The following is a 23,524-nucleotide window of genomic DNA, read 5'->3' as shown; positions in this document are numbered from 1 at the left end:
ATTAACATCTTAGTGTCTTCATTTTAACAGCACTGTTTGCATGGAAGGTAGAAAGCAATGGAATGGTTTGAAGAACTGTAATTATACAGACTTGCCCTGGGTCAAGTCTCTTCTCACTGGTGACAAGTGACAGGACAAGGGGAAATGGCCTCAAGTTGCGCCAGGGCAAGTTTAGGTTGGATATTAGGAAGAACTTCTTTACAGAAAGGGTAGTTAAGTACTGGAACAGGCTGCCCAGGGAGGTGGTTGAGTAACCATCCCTGGTTGTGTTTAAGAGCCATTTGGATGTGGTGCTCAGGGATGTGATTTAGCAGCGGGTTGTTTGAGTTAGGGTACTATGGTTAGGCTGTGGTTGGCCTTGATGGTCTTAAAGGTCTTTTCCAGCCTGGGTAATTTTATAATTCTACTTAAAGCAGAAAATATCAGCAAATTCTTAATTGACTTTTTAAAATTATTTTTATTGTTTTATTATTTTTATTGTTTCCATAAAGGTGTCAGAGTTTTTGTAAAGAGGAAGGAAACTAGAACGTGGTGCCGCGGAACTATAACTAAACTATTTCCCATAAAAACCAAAAACAAGCAGAAGTCTGGTGGTCCAGTGAGATGCAGAGTTTGTGATATCGCAGTGATTGAAATATTTCTGGTTGATTTTGGGAGTTCTGAAGTATTACATTTCTCAAGGTACGTTTGCAGTTGAACAACTTCCACTGTACAGGCACGTGTACAAATGTTCACATATTAACGTGTGTAACTTGGATATCTGTTGTGGAGGTAGAGGTTCTGAATGCTTAAAACTGAAGAAATGTGTTTAATTCAAGCTCCAAATATTAGAGAAGTTTCAGTATTATGGTGTTATGCCAGTTACAACAGTCATTTTCTCAAGTTTATTATTTTGTTTGGTTATTTTGTTGTGTTTCTTGGGAGGGGTAGAAAGGGGCTTGAGGCTTTTCTTGGCATTCCCGTTAAATTGGTAGTATTTTTATTTCTACTTGCTATAGGTATGCTCCTGCTGAAAGGCCTGATCTTGCTGCTCTGCAGACTACTGAAACAAATGACATTTGTTTGCTTCTGAGGAAGCCTGATCAGCATATTGAGGCTGAACTTGCAGCTATTCCTCCATTAGCAGTACCATGTTCATTGAAAGATATTGTTCCTAAAAATGTAAGTAAAAGCTGTTTCTACTACTGGATAACATTTGGTTTTTTTAAGATTCTTATTAAAGAATTTCAGTGAAAGATATGTAATGTCTTACTCCAGTATAGAAGGAAGAAACCTCCTGATAGAGTGCTTGTGTGTATGTACATACATTTGTGGTGTGTGTGTGTGTGTGTGTATATATATATTACTTTAAAAGACTGGATACACTGCTTTACTTGGAAGCAAACCTACAGCAGTGTATCTTTAAAAGCCTCTGGGTTTATGGAGATATATATGTCAGGTTTAAATCTCATTTCTTTAGCTCTAGGCTTGTCAAAGTGAAAGACAAATAATAGAACTTATTTCATGGCTGGCTGACAGTTGTGTGAGTAATAACTTTGAAAAGTCATCCAAACCAAGAGAAATGACTCAGGATTTTTAAGATAATTTGTTCAGAGGTTTTCCTTTTGTTACTTCAATTTTTGTGCCACAATTTAAGAAGTATCATCTGTTGTCTATCGCTATAACAACAAGCAGAATACCATTTGCCCCTTTTCTACAAGGGAATAAAGGCTTACACTACAGCGTTACTTTCTTAAATATTTGCTTACTTATGAGACCCTCTTTATTTTCTCAGCATTGGTATGAGAGTGGATTATGTGCAATGTAGTTGTGCATTCCTGACAGTATAGCTGCGGGGTTGATTTACCGTTTCTTTAGGATTTATTGTTTGGTTGTTTGGTTTTTTTTGTTTTTAACCTGATATTTTTTGAAATGCTTTCAAGTAGGACAGATCAGAAACAATTTTTACAGGTCTGGATAAAACATTGTTTATGTGCTTGGATCCTAAGACCCAAAAAAGAGAGATTAGAAGTATCAAATGCAAAATGCTTTAGTTAGATGCAAGGGAAGTAAACTTAAAGAGGATGCTCCAAGGTAGATAAAACATGAAAAAGGGTGTTGTGGAGAGAAGGAATGTTCAAACTGACCACATTAGGTTGTGTATTTGCATAGAAAAAACAAGGAAAAAACTTTCAGACAAATCAGGAGAGTAGAAGTGCAAATCATGAGATTAAACAGTGTACGGCTGTTCAAGTTTCTCTATCAAAAAAATCAGAGGGAATGAAATGTTGAGGGTTGAATTCAAAAGAAATGGTAAGAAATGGTAAAGAAATCCCCATGATTTGACTTAGTTTTGTGGTTAAAAATATTTTATGAGGCCTTCTAAAGTACTGTCTCATGATGTCAGATCCGTGTTTTGCTGAAATACTGAACACTGAACACACTGCTGTTTGTTTGTGTCTGTGCTTAACTTTATTTTTTTATGCTTTGTTTGTTAGTGTCCAACATCTTCAGTAACAATTCACTCTTTTTAATGTAGAGTGAAGGTTGGGGAGAAGAAGCAAAGGAAAAATTTTTAGGAATGGTGAACAATAAAGTTGTTTTAATGACCGTATTTAGAGAAGAGGACAGCGTTCTCATTGTGGATTTGAGAAAACCTCCATGCAATAAAATATGCAGTGGCATGCCTCCATCTCTCAAGGATGCATTAGTTTTTTTAGACGTGGCAAGGTATGTGGTCTGTTCTGGTTTTTGCTCTTATGTCATAGATGAAAATGGCATATTTACAAAGTAATGTTTACGAAGTAGATTGTTCTGGAGGGTTAGGAGAGAGGGAAATACTTTGGTGTTTGCGTACAGTAGTCTGTAAGTCTTAGTAAACTCCTCTGCAGGCAGAAAAGTTTATATATTTGGATAACTAGCTGTGGTGATAGTAGTGGGAGATGATTTTTGCTGCTTCTGCACTAAATGTGGGAAAGAAGATTTAAAAATGGTTTTGTAAATGTTGTAGAATTTAGTGGGTGGTGGTGTTTTAAGACAGTTTAAATGTACAGTACTGCTTCCCAAATAACAATCAGGAGTCAGCTGCTATACATCATTATTGCTACGTTACGTTTGTGGCAGGAGAAGCATTAGACTTAGTGGCACAGATTGAAGAGAGTTCAAGCTATTGATGGGACTGTGGAACAAGTTCTTGTTCAGATCATACGGTGTTGCTTAGTGAAATCAACAGGAGTCTGAAAGTCTTCCCTGTCAGTTCATTTTTGCATGACTTATTAATATATTTTTGTTTACCTTAGGTTTAAATCACATCTTCCCAACCACTCAGAAAATAATTCAGTGTTGCCATACCGTGCACCAAAGATGTCGCAAGAAAGAGAAGTGATCCCTGTCACAGTTTGTTGTATTAATAGTCCAGGTGACTTTTATCTCCAATTGGTAAGCATAGAAATGAGGTCTGTACAAATACTTGTCTGTTGAGCTACTTATGGTATGCTTTAAATGAGATAAAATTTCTAGTTAATTTCTGTTCATTTCACTGTTATTACCAACTTAATTTCTAGAATTTTTAGTATTACATAAAGATCTTTATTATTATTATTTATTTATTTTTTACAGTATTCCTTTCTGTGTGGGTGTAGTGTTTCATTCCTTAGAGTAGTGATGGAACATGGCAGTAGTCAATAATAGTTTGGCTCTTTAGTTTACTTTAAATGTCCATAACTACTTTTCCAGGGGAACATGACATTACCAGAAAAAAAGTATCCCTTAAGAGTAAAAATGCAATTACAGAAATATAGAAACATTTGACATGTAACAGAATGTTTTATTGTTCTTATTTTAGGCAGGTAGCCAGGTGGATTTAGCATTTCCAGAGAAAACTGAGGCAATACATGAACATCAGGATAGCAAAGACAAGATAATTGCTTGCCCAATTGAAGGCCAAGCATGCATTGCAAAACACAAAAGTGGGAATTGGTACAGAGCACAGATCATAGGTGAAGTATTGATTCTTTTGCTATAGTGCTGAGGTGTAGAATCAGGTGTGATAGTAGAGCAGAGTTGCCCACTAGATGTGAGAAGGATCGGATGCTGTTTTCAACTGGGCATTCTCATGCTTGTACATGTGTTCGTAAGTTCAGCAGCACTAATGCGTGTTTATGTATTTTTTACCCATTTAATGGGATATTTCACGTAGTCTGTTTTTAAAAAAGGTGCAGTTCATTGTTAATATCTTAATGAAATTCTATTATATAATTGCATACTTTTTCACTTAATATTGCAATTTGACCTTCAGATCTGTCCACCATTTCCAATCTGGAATTGTAATCAGTGTGGGTTGATGGTTTCCCATAGTAGTTTCCAAGACATGAGAGGTGAGGGGAAGCCAGTGCATTTATTTGTGGTGATCTCTAAGTTTAACATGCCTGTATGCATACTTGCATATGTATCTACTTGTAGTTAATGTGGCAGCATTCTTGGAAAGGACTGTTCAGAATGTTAAATCTTATTGTTTCAGGAATTTGAAAGAACAGGCTGTTTAACAAAAAAAATAATACTAATACATTAGCTTTTGGAGTACTTGAAAATACTGTTTTCTTTAGGGTGTAAATTACTTGGAAATTCTAGTGCTTTAGCTTAGCTTTGATAGTCCTTCGTTTTAATAATTTGATCTCATCTGTGGGTTGTTTTTCCTGAAGGGTTACCACATCATGATGAAGTCGTAGTGAAGTACGTTGACTCGGGCAGCATTGCTAATGTACCTCTTACAGACATACGTGGTACAGCAGATGAGTTTCTGAGCTTTCCAGGAAAGGTAAATTAAGTACTGTAAATAAATAGAATCCCAAGGGACAGAAAGGGGTTACAGAGTTGTTAAAAGTTATGAAGTAAATAAAATGTGAAGCAAGTTCCTTTAGAGATAAGTTTGTGATACAGTATTTTAAATGTTTTTTGGGCATAGATTCATAACTATTCTGGTAATTAAAATTATAAGATGATTTGAGTTTCAAATAATATCCAGTATTACCGTGGGATAGGTGGCATGTGTATACATTAATTCAAATACCTTCTTTTATCCCATGGAAAGGATAATTTTTACACTCTTCCATTTCTGAATAATAAGGTAATCTAATTGCATTTTGGTTTGATTCGAGGCATTTGAATTCTGCTGCTTTCCTATCTTCTGCATCTTGTAGGAGTTTCTCCTTCTTTAGCAAGGGGAAACCATGGTGGGAAAAGAAATGAGAAAGTAAAAAGCGCACATAAGCAGAAGACGGTTGTTTTTCCTCCACTGTTCTGGTTGCTAATACTTCTGATGCTGAACTTTAAAATTTCACATGTTGATAACCTGTCATAGGCAACAGAAGTAGTGATTGCTGCAACCAAGGTTGGCCAGCATCTACTAGTGAAAATAGGGTTTGGTTGTTGTTATGTTGAACAGAATGTTTCTGGGAAGAGTTTCAGCAAAAATATTTCTGCTTTTATGACAGCAAGGGAAAGGAAACAGTGAAAACAGCCAAATGTTCTTTCAGTTGCAATGTCTTAATACTGCAGGTAGAGTGATTAATGAATAAAGGTGCTGGGAATTTGATAGGCATTATCTCATCGTCCCAGTTGGTTACTTGTTATTGACCTTAGAAGTATTTGTAAGGTAAGAAATATAAATCTTTAGAAAAATCTGTAAGGCATTTTTCAGCTGTTGAATACCTACTGCTGGGTCATGTCACTTGGAGCATGAAGGAGAGTGGACTGCAGAGATACTGATACTGAAGGGAATATGAGTGCTAGGGCAACAAATGATTCTCAGCGTTCTTTGTGCCATCTATTGGTTACAGTCTAGCAAGTTACATAGGTCAGAAGTTTGCATAAGAAATAATAATTTCCTATCACTATTACTTCCAACAGAGATAAGTATAAAGATCTGCAAGCCTGCTTATGTATTGCTATGATGTCAAATCCTTCCAATTTCAAAGAATTTCAAATCCTTTTTTTAAACATTAATGATACAACATCATAAAACCAGGCGTTCGGAGGGCAGGAGTACCAGTAGTGATGCTACTTGTGCAGGTCTGTTGTTGATTGTTACAATTTGAATTGGGCTATTACAGGAAAAGTTGGACTTCATTCAGGCCATTAGTACAGTTTGCAGGCATCTTAGTGAACTTTGCTGCTGCAGAAATGTTGCTGACACTGAAATGAGCAGTGCTTAATGCAGTGTAGGGTTTGGGTTTGGCATCCACAGCACTTTTCTACAGCACTTTTTTACAATGGTATGGCCATATTAAGCTTAAATGCATTAAGTACATGCCACTACATTAAGTTTGAGCAAAACAGGATGAAGGTTTTCCCTGTTACTTCTTTGTTAGTCTTTCTTGATGTCTGTGGTCAGTTTCAGGTCTAACCATAAACAGGGGACAAGGAGAGTTAATCTCTGTTTTAGCAAGAATGTGTGTGACTTTTGAGATTTATGTCCAGCTGCAGGGGTAGAGGACCACAAGGGCCTTAGATACTAATAGTCTGGAACCAGAAGCCTGGGTCATGTTATGTTTGCTGTCTCACATGGCTGCGATTTCTACTGTAATAGGATGATATTGATATATGTGGTACCAGAGAATTAATGAGAGTTATTTTTCAGGTGATCAAGTGCAGGCTGGCTTACATTGAACCTTGTGAAGCAGCAAGTGGGTGGAGCAGAGAAACCACAGGAAGGTTCAAAGAAATGACTGAAGATAAATTTATGCTGTGCTTAGTTGTTGGTAAGTTACTAAGAGTGTATCAGTTTCTGCTCAAATACTGTTAAATTTTCTCATATATAGGAACATGGTTTTCGTATCTTAAAAACAGCGTTCATTTGAAATGCTCATACTCTTAAGTGGGATAAGTAGCCAAGTGTGAGTGATTTCAGGCAGGAACTAATGGAAGTGGACATAACAGACATCACCTGTGATGAAAGTTCTGTTTGTTTTTTCTTAGGGCCACACCAGTATTAAGGGATTTAAGTAATGTGATTTATTAAGATCAGCTTGTTTCCAAACCTTGTAGCTGTCTTTGACGGTTTCTGACTGTATTGGTAGCTGTGTATGTGATACTGCTGCTCTAAAATATCCTCCGCTTGTGCCTCAAAAAATGGTTTACAGAGTGTGTGTGTGCTGCAGTATAATTTATATGTACATATATGCCATAGTGTATTTTTTTCTCTATACCATTTACTGTTAATAAGTAATTATTTTTCCGCTCCCATACAGTGGTGGCTTAGAGCCCATATAGTAAATGAGATTACATGCAGCAGGTGGTTTCCAGTAATTATTAGTGCCTTTTAAGTTGGTCTTATAATGATGTGCAGAGCTAAGCCTCTTAATGTTGATGCTTAGAATCATGCGTCAGGTATAGTTCCAGAAAATGACCTTTCTTCATATTATTTGCCGTGTTCCTGAACCAATAGTCTTCATTCAGTCTTTGATTGCTAACATTATTATTTGTTAATTATTTGTTAATTATGTCATTATTATCTCAGAGATCTTAGGTAATATTTTGTCTGTTGAACTTTTTGACTCCCATGCTGCTTGTGGAAGAGGCTCAAGCATTAACTGCCAGCTAGTCAGAGAAGACCTTGCATCCTACATACCTGGGTAAATACACTATGCGCTACTTAAAAGTTTTTGGAAATACTGGATTTGTGTAGCAACACATTTAGCTTCAGAGTGTATCACCTTTGGTGATTGGAATTTACCACAATTGTGAAGCATTCATCAGAGTCGTCAACTGAAATAAGTTGTGGTTCTGCTGCGACGTAACTGAATTTTCAAACCAAATCTTGCTTAATAGGTGCTTTGCTAAAGTGTGGTGGATTCAGAAGTAGTAGATAGAATGTTTGCAATGTACTTCTCATGTGCTTGTAACATGCCAAATCTTCCCGAACTAGTTACTGTGGTTCACATTCTCTTACACAAAGAAAAGAAATTCCACCTTTGTTTAGCCTGCACCTAAAGTATCTCATCTCTTTGGAAGCTCTGTTTAATATTAGAGAAGAAATTCTTAGATAACAGGTTATGTCAGCTATGGACAGAAGAACTGGGAAGTCTCATGGGAGAGATGAGGCTGATATGGAGATAGTGCTGCCACATTTAATTTGTTTGCTTTTAGAAAAGATAATCCATGAGTTGCAGTTAGGAAAATCAATTATTCTTTCATTAATATTTTTTTATTTACTACTGACCTGATGAGAATAAAAAGGTTCTTAAATATGGAGTTTTCTTTCAAAAAAGAAAATTCCTGAGTGTTTGTTTCTGTTCTGTTTTGTTTCAGGAGATGGCAAGTAAGTGGATTTTCCCCTTAGTTCAGAAATAAACTAAATGCTAGGAATGCTTATCTTGAGCTGCTGACAATTTTTAATAAGTCTTAGTAAAGCGAGATGGCTTTATTTGGACCTTAAAGGCATTATTGTTGTCACTACTGTATTTTCTTGTGTTGCTGTTCAGCTATAATTAAAGCCATGCTTAGCCTTACTAGCCTTAATTAAATACAAGTTACTTTGCAACTTCACTTATTTCGTTTTTGTTTTCACTCTCCTTATTTGTACTGTGGGTAAAACAGAAACGGGAATAAGAGAATTCATGGGGTCAAAATGAAAGATGGGGAAAATGCTTACCAAGTACTTTGCTAGCAAACAGATTAAGCTTGGGGAATTTAACTTGATTTCTTACTGATGAGCATCAATATTTCCTTATAGATTCAGGTGTTGGCAGACATAATGCCTGTCCTCCCCTGTTCAACCTCACTCCCAGTATCACTTCATTTCAAACATCTGCCCCCAGTCTTTAAGTACTGAAACAGTAAGGAATACTCTCTCTGATAAAGGAGTTTGCTACCTGTAAAGGACAAGATTGGTGCTGGGTTTCTGAAAACAGAAGAGTTTCTTCTTGGAAGGCCAGCAGCGTAGCTGAAACTTGCTGTTTCCTTGAGACTTTGTTGCCTAGAAGCCGTCAGTTCTGCATTTAGAGATTTATTTTCCCGGCTTTAGTACGTGTCTCTAGTAGATGGTGTTCACAGTCATTTACTAGGCCAGGCTGTTGCTCACATGAATTGGCAAATACCAGCCAACTTCTGCTGTCCTTATTCCATTCAGTTCGCACAGAACAATTTTTTATCAAGGTGTTCTTCACATGACTGTGCTGAGTTCAGTTCTCTAATAAGAAAAATTGTTGTGTTTGTGTTCTCAGTGAATGCTGGAAAGATAAATGCTCCACTGGCTTAATATTCTTAATTATTATTCTTAATATTTATCACTTCTGAAACTAATACTCACTCATCTTAAAAGCAGTATTTGAACATTTTTCTCAGGCAACACTGATTTCCAGAAGCTTGATTTTTAATAATTTGATGTTCTGGAGACTACATTGTGAGCATTAGTGTTTGGCAGCCCATTTGATATCAGGCTTGCTTCTCCTCTTGCAGCCTGTATTGTGCTTTCGTCTCATAGTAAGATTTGCAAGGATGCTTCCTGAAGATGAAGAGAAATAATTTACAATCCTGAATGTTGCAGAATGAGCATTTAGAAATGCTTATACCTTTTGTTGGGATTGTTTTTAGCTTCATGTTATTCTTTGTTTTTGACTCTTAACGTTGAAGTATTCATGTCATGTTGAAGTATTCGTGTCATGTTGAATTGTGACTACTAAGCAATATTTGACTGTTGAAAATGCATTTGATTCATGGATCCTGATTATTTTATACTCTGCTTAGGTACGTTAAAGGTGCTCCTGCAAGTCCCAGGGAAACATGGGACACTTCTCTGGAAGAAATTCCTGAAAAACTGACAGTTTTAAATCCTGTAAACACGGAAACTGTGGAGGGTCAGGATATCAGATCACTTTCTAAGCAAGAGTTGCAGGTGATAGTCAGTCACGTTGTGTCTCCTAGTAAGATCTTTATTCAGTGGCTGTCATCGGAAGGCAAACTGAAAAGGTACTAAAATTCAAGTAAATTCTCTAGAGTTAAAGCATCTGTGTTATTTATTTTTGAAGTTAGAGTAATTAGTTAATTAAAAGTCTGCCATTGAGTTAGTCGTGGCATTAAACGAATACTGCACCCTCTGATGTTCAGAGAAAGGAATCTGTTTTTCAGCCAATGGGATGCAGAAAGTCCATGATCTCTCTGAATAATTCAGCTGTTGAAGAGTTTGAATTGGCTTGTGTCTGTTTCACAGCTTTGTTTCATGTATCTCTAACATGCCATAAAGAAAAACTACAATCTCAGGCTTCTGTTAAACAGCTAATAACATTTTGCCCTATGGTAGTTAACCAGTCATTGGCTAAATAATGCTTTTCTCTTGCTTGAGAACATCTTACCACTAGAAAAGTGTATTTTTTAATATTAGTTTACAGGAGAAGATGGATGTGTTCTACAAAGAATCCCAGCCGCGGTCTGTGAAGTGGCAACATAACATGCACTGTGCTGTTTATGTACATGATTTGAAACAGTGGCGTAGAGGCCGGATAAGCAGAATTGTCTCTGAAACAGCTGCTGAGGTAATCTCTCCTTACTTTACTAAAGTAAGAATTCTTCGATGAATTCTGCAGCCCTCTGCATTAGTACTTTCTCGTACAGCCTTCTGGTTTTTTTTGTCAAGCTGTGAATAAAATTCCTGCCCCATCAAAGCTCAGATGCTTTTTGCAGGCAACCTGATAACTGAAAAAGGTGGTTGAGGTTTACTGTGTATGTTAACACTATGCCTTGCAATATGGCATATACTCTCAATCCTACAGCCTAGTAAATTACCTTAGATTCCAATGGGAATCACAGAATCACGAGGCTGGAAAGGTTGGAATGTGAACCTGAGAGTCTTTAAATCAAACTTAATGATCCTTGCTTTAAAAAAAAAAGAACCAATTGAACTGAGTGCTACACCACAGGAACGAATGCAGTCGTGTTCTTGGAACTCTTAAGCTGGTGGTGATGTACTGTGCCATGTGAGTGTAACATCTGCCTTCTCTCTTAATTCTGCTTCAGACATGTTTTGCTTACCTGTTCAGGGATGCTTCAGGTTACCAGGAGAGTGTGTGTGTGTGTGTGTGTGTGTGTGTGTGTGTGTGTGGTTCATTGTATTTCTTGTTTGTAACAGGTACTGCTCTATGATTCTGGAGTGGAAAAAACAGTGGATGTGGGCTGTCTGAGAGAACTTCAGGAAGACATGAAGAGAGTTGAAACATTAGCAATAGAATGTGCCTTAGCAGATATAAGGTAGCCTTCCTTACCTTTATGCTGAAATAACAGCATCAGAAATTTGATAGTGACATAACTTAATCTTTTTCCTGTATTAGTGCTGATGATCTGTGATGTGAATGTGGTAGTTTGGAGGTGGGGTGGGCTGGATAAAGAAGAAAGAGGGTGTCAGCTTCCTGTTATCTTTTTTGTTGCAGAGGGCTTACTTATTTAAGGGTTATGTTAGTTACCAGTAAAAATGTGGTACACAAAGAAGGAATGTTTTATAGGGTGAATTGTAAAACGCTGGGCAGATGTTACAGGTTTCCTTATTTCTCTGAAGACTTGTTTTCCCTGACTTTGAATTTGAGATGAATTAGATCTTGTGAAAGTGTATAGGAGGTCTTTCCTTTATATACTGCAGACAAGGAAGAGAAATGGGGTATTCTTCCCTTTATTGTGATTTTGTGGTTTGTTTGTTTTAATATACTGTGAAGGGCATATTTGTAATAGTCCATGAAGGGGTATAAAAGGTGAAGTATACATTTTCCTTGATTCTTTTAAGACAGATACCATACTTTCAGACTGTGCAGTTCTTAGTTTGAGGTTTGGGGTGTATAGATTTGAGTCCTTTCTGTCCTGTGGATTGAGAGGCAAAGTAACTTTTTTTAATGTTGACTGTAACAAGGTTTGAGGTTCGTTGGTCTGATTGTTTTTCACCTGGCAGTACAGGCAGTGTAAAAAGAACATCAGTACCTCAGCAGAGGGTAGGCTTTGGGGGTAAATGTTGGGTGCACTGCCTTCTCTTTCAGTAAAGATTATTGTTTCCTTTAGACCAACAGGTGGAAGCATGCAGTGGACAGCAACGGTGTGTGAGTGTATATCCTACTACCTCACTGGGGCAAAAGCAAAAGTAATAATACAGGTTTGTAATCCTAATCTGCACTACAAGAGGTCATTTTTCTTCTCGCTTTTTTTTGCTGAGTATTTTCACTTTTAAAAGGAGTCCTGAGAGGATCACACTTTAAGTTGTTGTTTGCTGTAAGGTTTTTGGTTGTTTATTTGTTTTACTTTTGTTTTTCACTGGAGCATTCAAGTACCCAGCATAGAGGGGGGAAAAAGCATCTTAGGTGTACTTACACTTAGGTACTGAAGAACAGTATTTACATCTTCACAATCTCTGGTTGCTGACAAAACCCGGATGACGTGTATGTTCTGATTGGAGCACAGATGTTAGAATCTCATTGTCAGTCTGCCTTGATGAAGTGAAAGAAGTGCCAGTAGTTGAGCAGAAATGTGTGTAATTGTGTTGCTAACCTTTATATAACTTCTTGCAGGAAACTGCTGAGGGGAGCACGTTGCCTGTGAAGATCCATTGGAAGGATGAGGCAGGACGACTGATTGATGTTTCGGAACACCTTGTTGAAAAGGGTTTGGCTTTTAGAAACACAAGGTTTGGATACTTCTTTTGTATCCTTTCAGACTCGTAGATCTATATTGCGGTGAAATAATAAGTAAAAGAGAAAGTTGAAGTATCATTTGTAATATTGTATGTAGCAACAAAACACCATCTTAAGCAACTACTCACGTAACTTAATAATTTTATATGTTCCATGTTTCTATTTAAGTTGGTAGAAGTGAGATTTGGCATTATGTAATCAAGGATTTGACAACTTTATGGGGTTTTTGGTTTATTTTGCTTTCCAAATTTTTCATCAGTTAATATACTCATACAATTTTGGTTGTGCTAGAACTGATAAAGCTGCTGTGGATTGTGCAGTCAACAAGAAATATTCTAAAGTCCATTTGGAGCAAGAGAACGCACAGCCAAGCAGTTGCAACTCGGAACCTGCATGTGCAAGAAGCGGCTCTGCTGAACAGGAAGACACCAATGCTTCAAAGCATGAACTGAGGTCCAGACTGCCTTTGGAAATAAATAAAACTTATAAACCACCCATTATACCCAAAGAACGACACTTTCAAGCTGTAGTGAGTTGCATTGGTGATGATGGAACTCTTTATATAATACCAAAATCATCTGGTAAGTTTTCATGGAAGGAAACACATGTATGCCTTATGAATCTGATTGTGTTAGTGTATCAGAAAACGCCAGATGTGTTTTATTATGTGTTCTGTATTGAAACACAGTTCTGAAAATATTCCTCTTAGGGAATGCTGTGCTTCAGATTTTAGTCCTGTGGGTGAATGAAGGCTGTGCCAACCATTGCGCTCTGCTGCTTTCAGACTAAAAAACCCAGACTCCCACCAGGTGGCGCCCTGCCCTTAAACAGACCCAGATCAGCTGTCCTGTCCTTCATCACCCCAGAGATGGAGAGCCCCACCATCGGGACAGTCAGGCTGCCTCTCTTGCTTCTCTACACTGTGTTGGCTAAAGCAGCACGCATTTTATTTTATTTTTTTCATGTGTGGTTCTCTCATATTGCTGGATTTTTTTCTCCAGTTTGAGCCCAGTACGAAGAGCTTTTTGTTTTTAGTAATTTTCATACGATAGATTCTGTATTGCTTGCTTTCTGTTGGAACCCTTTGAAAGGTGCAGTTTAATCTGGCAGGTGCAGCATTAGTCTTCAGTACCATGGTAATCTACTTTGGTGAGGAAAAAGAATTTTGCTAAGGGAAAATTCCTTCTGTCATTCTACAAATATATTTAACTGTATGAAAAGCAAATTACAATAACCCCTCTTGTACAGCACTGTGTTCTTGTAGTTGTTCCTGTAGATTATATCTGTTGCTGAGCAGGATTTTTTGGACACCTGTTCTGTGGTGGCTTTTGTACTCCTGTGTCTGAGAATCTGCTGGTTGGTTCATGCAGAGACTTGCATTCCTCTTTTCAAAGTGTCAGCTGCAAAGTTTATAGACAATCGTTTCAGACATTAGAACTCAGAATTACTAATGGGCTTAACATGAGAAAAGCAGTTTCCTTCTTGTTGAAGTGGTGGCTGATTTGCTTATGATACAAATTGAGCATTAGCTATTGTAACCGTCTTGGAAAACATCATTTTGGAATAGAAGATGTACTTAGTGCTTATACGTGTCCTTGGATGCGCTTTCTCTTTTAGGTCTCTACTTAGTGATTAGAATAATTTGTACAGACTCTGAATTTCATACGGCACTTCTTTTTTTTTTTTTTCCCCCCCAGAATGTGAACTAAAGAAATTGATGGTTGAAATACAAAGTAACTTTAAGTGCCTTGGTCTTCTGGACCCCTACTCTTGGAAAAAGGAAGAAGCTTGTGTCATAAGAGGGTCAGATAGCCTTTGGTATCGAGGTAAAGTTGTAGAACACGGTGGTGGTACTCTCCAGGTAAGTTTGATTGTATGTTTCATGTAGCTGTGTGTGGACATGGACATGTTTATGTTACATATTTGCAAATAATATATTTCAGTACTTCAAATTTCTACCTCTTTTTGTTCAGCTGACCTCTCTATCCAGGTGCTCATTCTGATTAAAGCTGATCAGTGTTCTGATTTCATATTTATCTTAAAGGCAAAAAAAAATTCTCACCTTTTATCTTAAAGCTATCAAAATTTTCCTGTAGTTTCCCTGTTATTGATAAGTGTTCTTAAGTAAAAGCTGTCTTCAGTCCCTTGATTAGCTGCAATTAATCCCATTTGATTTCCCTGTACTTTTGTTTTTTTAACATTCTTGTTATGAGCATAAGCAGAACACCTTGATAATATTGTTTGCTTTAGTTTCCATCTGCTCAGCCAGTAGTGGTTCTGTTTGAATTCTTTATATTGCTGTGGTATGTAATTCCTTTCTCTAATTCAGAGTTACCATTAACTAGTCTGCACGTGCTTTTTTATTATAGCAAGTCTGACGCTTTCCTAGTTCACAATGTATATTTAGTTAAACTTCTGTAGATTATCACAGAAGAGGCAGCTTTTGTGTCAGACTAGATTCTGATCTACCGTGCTGGTTCTTTACTCTTTTCCTTCATTTCCACTCTGTCACATTACACTCATATCAGCAAATGGTTGTTTTTCTTCCAGAAAAGTGGATGCTGTAAACAAATCTTTTATTAAACTTGTCCTTAAAAACAGGAATGACTTTAGAAAAGCTTTTTCATACAGGTACAGTACGTAGACAGTGGCTGCATAGAGAGGGTCCCTCAGTGTCACCTGTGTCCCACTACATCCTATACCTCTGTTCCTCCATTTTGCATACCATGTCAGCTCTACAAGACAACACCAGTGAGTAATGCTAAATTTTGAGGCTTTTTAGTAGATAGTTATTCAAACTGGTAATACTGCTTTGTCATATAAAGGTTGAGTAGTTGCTTGCATTTTTGCTTGCCTCTAAGTATTCAGAGTAGCAGAAGAGGATCATTTCAGCAGGGCAGTTTTCTATCAGAAAGTCCTGGATTGCTTTAGGAAGTGACCATTCTTCAAACACAGCCATCCATGGAACAGAGTCCTTGTGAGAAAAGATACTGCAGTGTGTGGTGGTGTGCTGCTCCAAAGTGGCAGTTTGTTCTACAGTAGCTGCAACAAGAAGGAAGTCCTGGGTTTCTTACTTCAAAATGATCAGGAAATCGTAAATTTCCAGTTCTTGGGAAAGTGATTCTGTCATTCTGAACAGAGTTGTATGGGAAACTCTTTGTTTTGCTAAACTAATACGAGTAGTTCTTATAAGGCTTTTTTGTTAGACTCAGTAAGTTGTTCGTGTGATAAACAATGAAGATGTTGTTTATGTATGTTACTCATTTTTAAGAGGTACATTTAAGTGTAGACTACTGAAATAACCAGCTGACTTTTAAGAAAACTTAAATTGCTATGAGACTTCAGCAGTTCAATTGATAGAGTAATAAAGGCAAGCTTATAGGTATGTGGTCAGGAGGCAAATAAATACTGCTTAATATGTGAAGTACTCTGTCTTCTGTTCTCAGTTACATAACTTACACACATACATGATAACTCACATAGAACCATCTCTGTCTGAGCTGCTTCAGGATTTGAAAGTGGCTGAATCAGCGCTGTCACCCTGTAAGCCTGAGTGTACCAAATAGCAGAACATGTTAAATTCTTCTAGACAAACCAGACTAATTCTGTGTGTGTTTTCAAAGAAGCTCTTCAATAATAGGCACATCTTTTTGTAATAGTATTTTAGGAATAGTAGAGTATGTTATGTCAACACATTAATGTTCAGGAGTTTCTTTCTTCTTACCAAATAGATTGGAAATTCTTGGCAGCAGGATGCAGTGGATCTCCTTCAAAAACTACTTAGAAATGAGGAGGTTGAAATACATGTTCAGGTAACTTAATTTCATCATTGGTGTGGAATGAGGATTATCTTTTTTGTTCTTCTAAACCTGTGTTATGAACACCAGCTGGACAAAGGTAGCAATAAGTCTGTTTCTTACATAAAACATTTTTTCATCCTCAGCCTTTGTTAAGTATGAGAAGAGAATGCAAAGCTAAAATTGCTTGGAAAATTAAGCTTTCATGTAGTTTTCAGGCCAAATATATCCTTATGATGTAAAGGATTTTTGGTTGATGTTTGCCTTCTGTTGTCAGTCTGACATGGTAAATTCTTCTAAACCCAGCTTCTAAGTGATGAAAATTTGGCATAGTTAAGCATGGTCGTGTCTAATTTAATATTAGCATTACAAAGAAATGTCTGTATTGTCTAAAAAAGCTGAAACTTCACAAAACTTCCAGTTGTGAAAGGAAGGAATTGAATTGAATGAGAAATGAGTTAATGTTTCGGTGTTACACTGAATAGTCAACACTACCATTCCACAGAGAGACTGTTATGTTCCAGTTTGTCCTAGCTGGTGTTAAGCCGTCCTTATTGGGCTTGTACCTCTAAATGTATGTGTGTGATGTTGTTAGGTTGGAATTTCCTTACCACTGTTTCTAAAACCTGACTCTGTTATTACTGCTGTAATCTTATTCTGCCTCTTATAATTAGGAGCTCCCTGACAGCCCCTGGGGAAAATTGTCCATCCACCTGTATTTAAGTGGAATGTCAGTTTCTTCCTTCATGGCAGAGCAGAAGTTTTGTGTTGTTGATGACAGTCAGGCAATAACAAAGCAGGTGAGGTTTTTGTCTCTTGCTGTTATTGGAAGTAATACACGGTTACTTACTGTGAATGTTGATTATTTTCTTACACTTCTGGGTAGTTTTGCAGCAAGACCAAGTATAGCAGCTCCTGAGCATAACAGATGTAGGTGTGACACGTTGCTGAAGTTGTGCTGGTTTCAGAAGCTGCTTGGAATAACAGGTGGATGAATCTTGCAGCTCTGGGTTTATCTGTAGAGACTGAACAGCCATCATCACAAGCCCAGTGACAGACCACACTGACTAAAGGACATCATCAGTATATAAAGCATATCCATTATAGATTTTACTGTTTTATAGAGTTTTGTAACTCATTTCATTGCTTCTAATCTGTGGTTTTAGGTAAGCGTTCTGATAGGCACTGTGCTGTACTTCTGTGTTCTAATTCTTTTACTAATGGTAATAATCTGGGCAAATGGGGGAGAGTCTGAAGAAGAGAGAAGAGCTCCAAACTGCAGCTGATGTGGTAGTTGCATTCAGTCTAATGACAATAAGAAAAAACGTTTAAAAACAAAAGTGAATCCACTTCTTTAGACATTGTGGAGTGGCTGAGGTTGGCAGGGACTTCTGGGTCCATCTGGCCAAACCTCTGCTCCATCAGTGAACAAGCTGAATCTTCATAGCTGGGCATAATCAAGTCGCTTGTTACAGTGTTCTTTATATGTATATGTTTATCAGCAGCATGCTGTTCCACACTATTAGAATGATGTTATTACAGTAGTATTTGAACCAGAAATCGTACAGATGCCAGTTTGCATTTTTATTACGATATAATGATGCTTGACTGAAGTTTGTCTTGGTGTAGGTGCTGGTTGAAGGACACATTCCTGTTATGCCTTCATACAAGTTGCCACCACTGCCTGTTCAAGGAGTTATCTTTCCTGTCAGGGTAACCCATTTTGTGACCCCTAAGGAGGTATGTTTTGTGAACATCTCACATGTATTGCAGACAGGAAACACTGCAGCCTCACCATGCTGGTGAATCTTAGAATTTCAGAAAATACTAAAACCAGTATTGCAGAATGCTAATTTTAATGATGCAGGTGGTCAGGTAGTTCAGCTGAGTGAACTCTTGGTACGAATACTCTTAGGGGGCCAGGCAAACAGAAAAATAAATACTACCTGTTGACCTGGGGGGAAAAAAAGGGCATTTTAGGAAATAGAAGGCTGTAGTGTGGCATGTATTAACACTGTATAGTAAGAAGCTCAGTCATTGGGTTTCAATTTCACAGAACACTAAGGATTTTTCTCTTCTTTATTCTCCAAAAATGAAATTGCTGGGATGTTGCACACTTTGTTTGGTGATTGGTCATTGATCTTCACGTGATCCATAGAGCTGCCCTGTCTAGTCTCCCAGGCAAAAGGCTGAATACTGATTGATGAAGTAAAAGCGTAAACTTCAGATGTTGGATGAAATACAAAACCAGGAAGCAGAGAGAAGCTGATTGTGCTACAGAACCTAATGTTTTTTGAGTGTGCTGATCTGTGCACAAGCACTTGTACACATTGTTTTGGTAAACCAAAAGGACGAGTTTATGTTCTTGAAGTGATTGCTTTCAATTCAGAATAATGATTTGATGTAAATTCACTGCACTAATTTACTTACACATAAACCATCTTTACCAGAAATGTGTATTCTATGTAGTCCATTGTTTGGACTAAATGCAGGATGGAAGGGTTTGGAGGTTTTCTTTGATTGTCTGATTGGCTTCCTCTCTTACGGGAGAAACACGATGAGTATTTTTTTGTTCTTTTTGTGCACATTATTTGAACTCTTGCTTTTGATCATAGCATGTAATCATAAACACTACACTCTGGGTTCGTTATATTTAAGTACCATTGCAGGATGGAGTTGTGGTTTGACTGTATGCTTGGTACAAATTAGAAAATTAGTTTTCTTCCTGGCTCAGAAATAACTTTACTCATTAATTATTGGGACTATCTGTAGAATATTATGATGTTCTGAGATGACTCAGGTGGATTTCTTCAGTTGTTTTTCTTCTTTGGACCCACAGCATTATGCTGATGACCTAATGATACATGAGGGGATTGGAACACCTTGGCACAGCAAATACAACACTGTTGGAAAAGTTCTCCTTTGAGGAGTTTAAAATTAATCTTTGGTTTGCCATTACAAAGTGAGATCACTTATCAGGTAGCGGAAGGGAGGAATCCTAGTGAGGCACAGCTATGAAATCTTACATGAGTATGTTTTCTAGTACATGTGTTCCTTTCACTTTTTTTGTTATTGAAATATGTTGATCAGAGGTTACATGCTTCTGATTTGGGGGGATAAAATTGTATGATTCCAAATTACTTATAAGTTGAGGAAAGGAGAAACCTTCCAAGGTGGGAACAAATACACTTCCAGTAATCCTCCATCACTGAATTTGAAGGTTAAGAGAAGCCTGAAAAGTTCATAAGAGCTTCTACTTGAATAGGTATATATCTGCCTTAATCCTTCTGAGAGCCTTTCCAAGCAGTCTGCCACAGAGAGGGATGCCAGCTGTTTCTCTCATTTGAAGAGCCTCGATGAAGCCCTGAAGTGGTGCAATAAATACGTGGATACTCTTCCCCCTCTAACAGACTTCAGAACAGGTATATCAGTGTGTTTATTTCCCCCTTCTTGTTCTATATGGATGTACAAATACCTGAAATTATTTTCAAATAATAGAACCAATTCTGTTTCAGTGTAGCTGTGAATAACAGTCTTTTAGAGTGTGTAACTTCATGATGATGATGTGATATGCTAAATGGAGACTTCTGTGTCAGACTTCTCCACTGTCCATTATTTCCAAATAATGGAAAGAGCTCAAATTTCTGTTGCCTGATGAAGCTGATGAACAGAGTTTAGAATGCATGTGACAGTAATAAAGCTTTTCCCTGCAGCTGTAACTGTGGAAGTCTTTCTGTCAGATATTCAAAAGAAATAAGATAGTTAGTAAAGATCATATAGCCAGGAGTTGGAGTGATGTGAGCCATAGAGTGTCACTTCACTTTAAGTCTGAGTTGCTCAGTTTAGGCAAAAGACAGACTTTGTGAAGAAAGCAGTTAGTGCAGGCACTGAATTTCTCAAACTAGTAGAATTCTGATTGGGACTTTATACGGTTTCTGCCTTGTATGTTTCAGGCTCTGTCTTCTCTGTTAAAGTTTGAAAGTTAATCAAAGCTGTAAAGCTCCAGTACTGAGCAGTTCGAATCTTCTCCTGGTAAAGAAACTGGACTATAATTGCATACTGGTGGTAGCAAATTAGAATTCAGAGGGAAATGGAAGATGCCTAGAAGAAAGTAATAGCATGAGTTAGAAATAGAAGTAAACCTGTATTTTTTGTGTTGTTTTTACAGAAATGCCTTGCCTTGTGGAATATGAAGATAGCTTATGGTACAGAGCAAAGCTCCAGTCTGTTGAAGAAACTGACACCATTAAGATCCTGGTTCAGTTTGTTGACTATGGCAATTTTTCAGTTGTCCCAACAAGCAAGTAAATACATAAGAAAAAGCAAATGCATGTATAATGTGGGTGTGCATGTCTGGATGTGTGTATGTACCTAAAAGTATAAGCGTTTGTTACAGTACTCTTAACATACAGATACGTATGTAATAGTTTATCATTAGATCCCTGTTCTGACTGGTGCTGAGCCAGTCCAGGGAGAGCTTCTCAAGCACCAGCCCCATGCACTGGTGTCAGCTGGGTATTACAAGCACTCAAGACTTTTAGGGTCCCCTAAACTTCTTTGGATTTTCTCTCTTGAAGTATTTTCATATAAATACAGCTCAGTCATACTAACTTGCTCTTGAGCTCATTCAGTAACTATAGTTTCTTGCTTAAGGTGACACAAGAAAAACGGGGATTTGAACAGCTGCTCTGCTTCTCAGACTAGTTAAGATCTTGGGGAGAGACTTCTTGTTCAGCTTCTGCAGTGCTTTCTTTCTGAGATAGAAAGACTGAGATGAATGGAGAGATGATGATAATATAAAACTGAAGTGCTCTATCAGATATTCTGACTCAAGCACTTCAGAGTGAAGCATCACAGAAGTCCACATGCACCAGCTTCGGAGGACACCTCACGTCTCCTGGTTACCTCAGAGAGTTGCTCTTCCATTCCTTAATCAGATCTTCATTGGGTGCCTCAGCCTCCCCCCAAGGCACAGTAACAAAACCAGTGAGCTCAGCAGGCTGAGGGCTCTGTATGGAAGTGGCTCTGCTTTTTGGTAGTTGACCCACTACAGCCCTTTGAGAACCTGACCTTCAGGATGGATGAGTTTGGTGTGACACCAGCAGGTTATTGTAGAGCAGGGACCGTGATCCCAGCCTTTGCACCTTAAATCCTTTGCATGAACCATTGAGCTGTCTTTCTGTCCTTACTAATGGCTGTGATAGACAGGTTGATTATTGCAGGAAAATGTTTTTCTTTCTTTGTTGTAGATTGCGTCAAATACCTCCTCATGTGCTGCAGTATCCTGTTCAGGCAGTGCACGCCATGTTGGCTGGCTTTAAACCTTCATTAAGTGATACAAATGTAGAAAGAATTCCTTACTGCCCGGAATGGAGCGTGAAAGCGTTGTGGGCTATGATGGACTCCACGGAAGGAAGGCAGCTCTCTGCTTCCATACTTGTGAGAAGCATTGTTTTCTTTTGACACTTGCTCAGCCTGAAATTCTTTCTAGCAATCTCAGTACAATTTTTGTTATTCTGTGGACCCACATTATTTACAGTCATGAACCATGAACATTGAACTGTGAATTGAGCCAGTGAAGTTGTTAGTGTTTTTTAGCTTGGAGATGTGAAGGGGATTTTTGTTACAGTACTGAAGAATGTCAACTTCTGTTTTTCAGTCTCTCTCACCGGAGGTCACAATTTTCCTGTACGACAACGAACAAAATCTAATTCATATGAAGCTGATAGAAATGGGACTTGCAGATTTGGATGATTGAGAAGTAAGTACAGCGAATAAGAACTGCAGATTTGTACCATCATGAAGGCCATAATTTCACTAACTTTAAGCTGAGCTCTAAATTGCCATCTGTTGTTAATTGGCCACAAACAAATTACATATATTTAAAAAAAATTCTCTTCTGTCCCTACTTCTCTAATAAAATCTGTTTAAAAGTGGGAGTTACTTATTTAGATACTATTGAAGTATAATAGTATAATAGCTGTAAGGAACAACAGCTTGTAGAAGTGTTAGTATAACTGGAAGAACGCTTCCTGCTACTCACTGAACTTGCAGGTGAGCAGCAGTATCCTCTTCCTGAGTGATTTTAATACATTATTCTTCATTTTCAGCATTTGTTCTTGGTGTCTGTGCCAGTGGTTCTCAGACTGAAATCTGTGATTGTTTATGAATGTCCATCCAGTCAAATGTGAAACACATTGGAGGGAAGCTTTACAGTATGTGTTGGCCACAGAGAATACTGAAGAACTCCTTCGTTTTGGTTTTTGGAGGGGTGGTTGACTTTGTTTATTTTTAACCAACTCAGTGTTGCATGGTTCTTTTCCCTCCCATTTACTAAGCACTCTTTCCATCTATGTTTGTTTTCTCTGGTTTCGAATCTTGAAATAAGTGGATTTATTCTAAATCACTTTGACCTTAAAGCCTTACGTATTGTTCCATCAACTGTTTTTCTGAGAGCAGAGATGGAATGAATGTGAAGTAGTGAAGAAACAGACACAGAACTAATGTTGGGCACCACTGTTATCATAATAATAGAAGGGGTGGTGATAGTTGGGTGTAACTCGTTTATGTTTCAGGCACATTTGATGACAGTGCTGCAGTACTTCTAGAGTCTGGAACTAGGAATGAACAGGTGGGAGAGGGGAATGTTACTGCTGTTGTTGTGAAACATATTTGCATTGTTGTGTTTTGGTTCCAGTACAAGATGGATGTGTTTTGTTTGTTGTTGCACCTCTTCATTCAGTTGAAAGCAGTAGAATAAAGAGGAGCTTGTTCATTGTGAAAGATGGTTTCTTCTCTTCTACATAGAAGCATTCAGATCTTAATAATGGAGCATACACACCTACATACCCTTAATGTTCAGGGCTCAGCTCATAGAGTATTTTGTTTGAATTACAAAGGAAAGACAGAAACCAGTGACCCAAAATATAGATCTTGAAGTCTTAGACATGGAAAACGTGAGAGCCTGCTTTCACCAAAACAACATTACTTTCTCCGATCTCTCTGAAACCCATTCCTTCACCTGAACCCCATCTTTGTGAGTAAAGGGTTCATAGAATCAAAGACTGGTTTGAGTTGAAAAGGATC

At 37.8% G+C, this 23,524-nt stretch overlaps 1 protein-coding gene across 3 annotated transcripts in view; it reads left to right on the top strand.

Moving 5' to 3' along the window:
• Positions 1-23,221, top strand: part of RNF17 (ring finger protein 17) — a 40,039-nt gene extending 16,818 nt beyond the window's left edge. For all 3 annotated transcript variants that reach the window (XM_015852192.2, XM_015852191.2, XM_032442169.1), the window contains exons 15-38: positions 492-681; positions 999-1,161; positions 2,519-2,709; positions 3,279-3,417; positions 3,824-3,977; positions 4,680-4,795; positions 6,617-6,737; positions 7,496-7,610; positions 9,724-9,945; positions 10,358-10,508; positions 11,102-11,220; positions 12,016-12,106; positions 12,519-12,634; positions 12,933-13,222; positions 14,339-14,502; positions 15,273-15,392; positions 16,373-16,453; positions 17,113-17,238; positions 18,068-18,178; positions 19,704-19,860; positions 20,607-20,742; positions 21,688-21,877; positions 22,098-22,199; positions 22,549-23,221. In XM_015852192.2, coding sequence (XP_015707678.1) covers positions 492-681; positions 999-1,161; positions 2,519-2,709; positions 3,279-3,417; positions 3,824-3,977; positions 4,680-4,795; positions 6,617-6,737; positions 7,496-7,610; positions 9,724-9,945; positions 10,358-10,508; positions 11,102-11,220; positions 12,016-12,106; positions 12,519-12,634; positions 12,933-13,222; positions 14,339-14,502; positions 15,273-15,392; positions 16,373-16,453; positions 17,113-17,238; positions 18,068-18,178; positions 19,704-19,860; positions 20,607-20,742; positions 21,688-21,877; positions 22,098-22,196 — 3,362 coding nt within the window. In that variant the 3' untranslated portion in view covers positions 22,197-22,199; positions 22,549-23,221. The remainder of the gene's footprint in view (positions 1-491; positions 682-998; positions 1,162-2,518; positions 2,710-3,278; positions 3,418-3,823; positions 3,978-4,679; positions 4,796-6,616; positions 6,738-7,495; positions 7,611-9,723; positions 9,946-10,357; positions 10,509-11,101; positions 11,221-12,015; positions 12,107-12,518; positions 12,635-12,932; positions 13,223-14,338; positions 14,503-15,272; positions 15,393-16,372; positions 16,454-17,112; positions 17,239-18,067; positions 18,179-19,703; positions 19,861-20,606; positions 20,743-21,687; positions 21,878-22,097; positions 22,200-22,548) is intronic.
• The last annotated feature ends 303 nt before the right edge of the window (positions 23,222-23,524 follow it).

The sequence above is a fragment of the Coturnix japonica genome, chromosome 1, assembly GCF_001577835.2.
Source record: "Coturnix japonica isolate 7356 chromosome 1, Coturnix japonica 2.1, whole genome shotgun sequence".
Taxonomy (NCBI): domain Eukaryota; kingdom Metazoa; phylum Chordata; class Aves; order Galliformes; family Phasianidae; genus Coturnix; species Coturnix japonica.
Note: the sequence above shows the minus strand (reverse complement) of the source record. Positions and strands in the feature narration are given on the sequence as shown.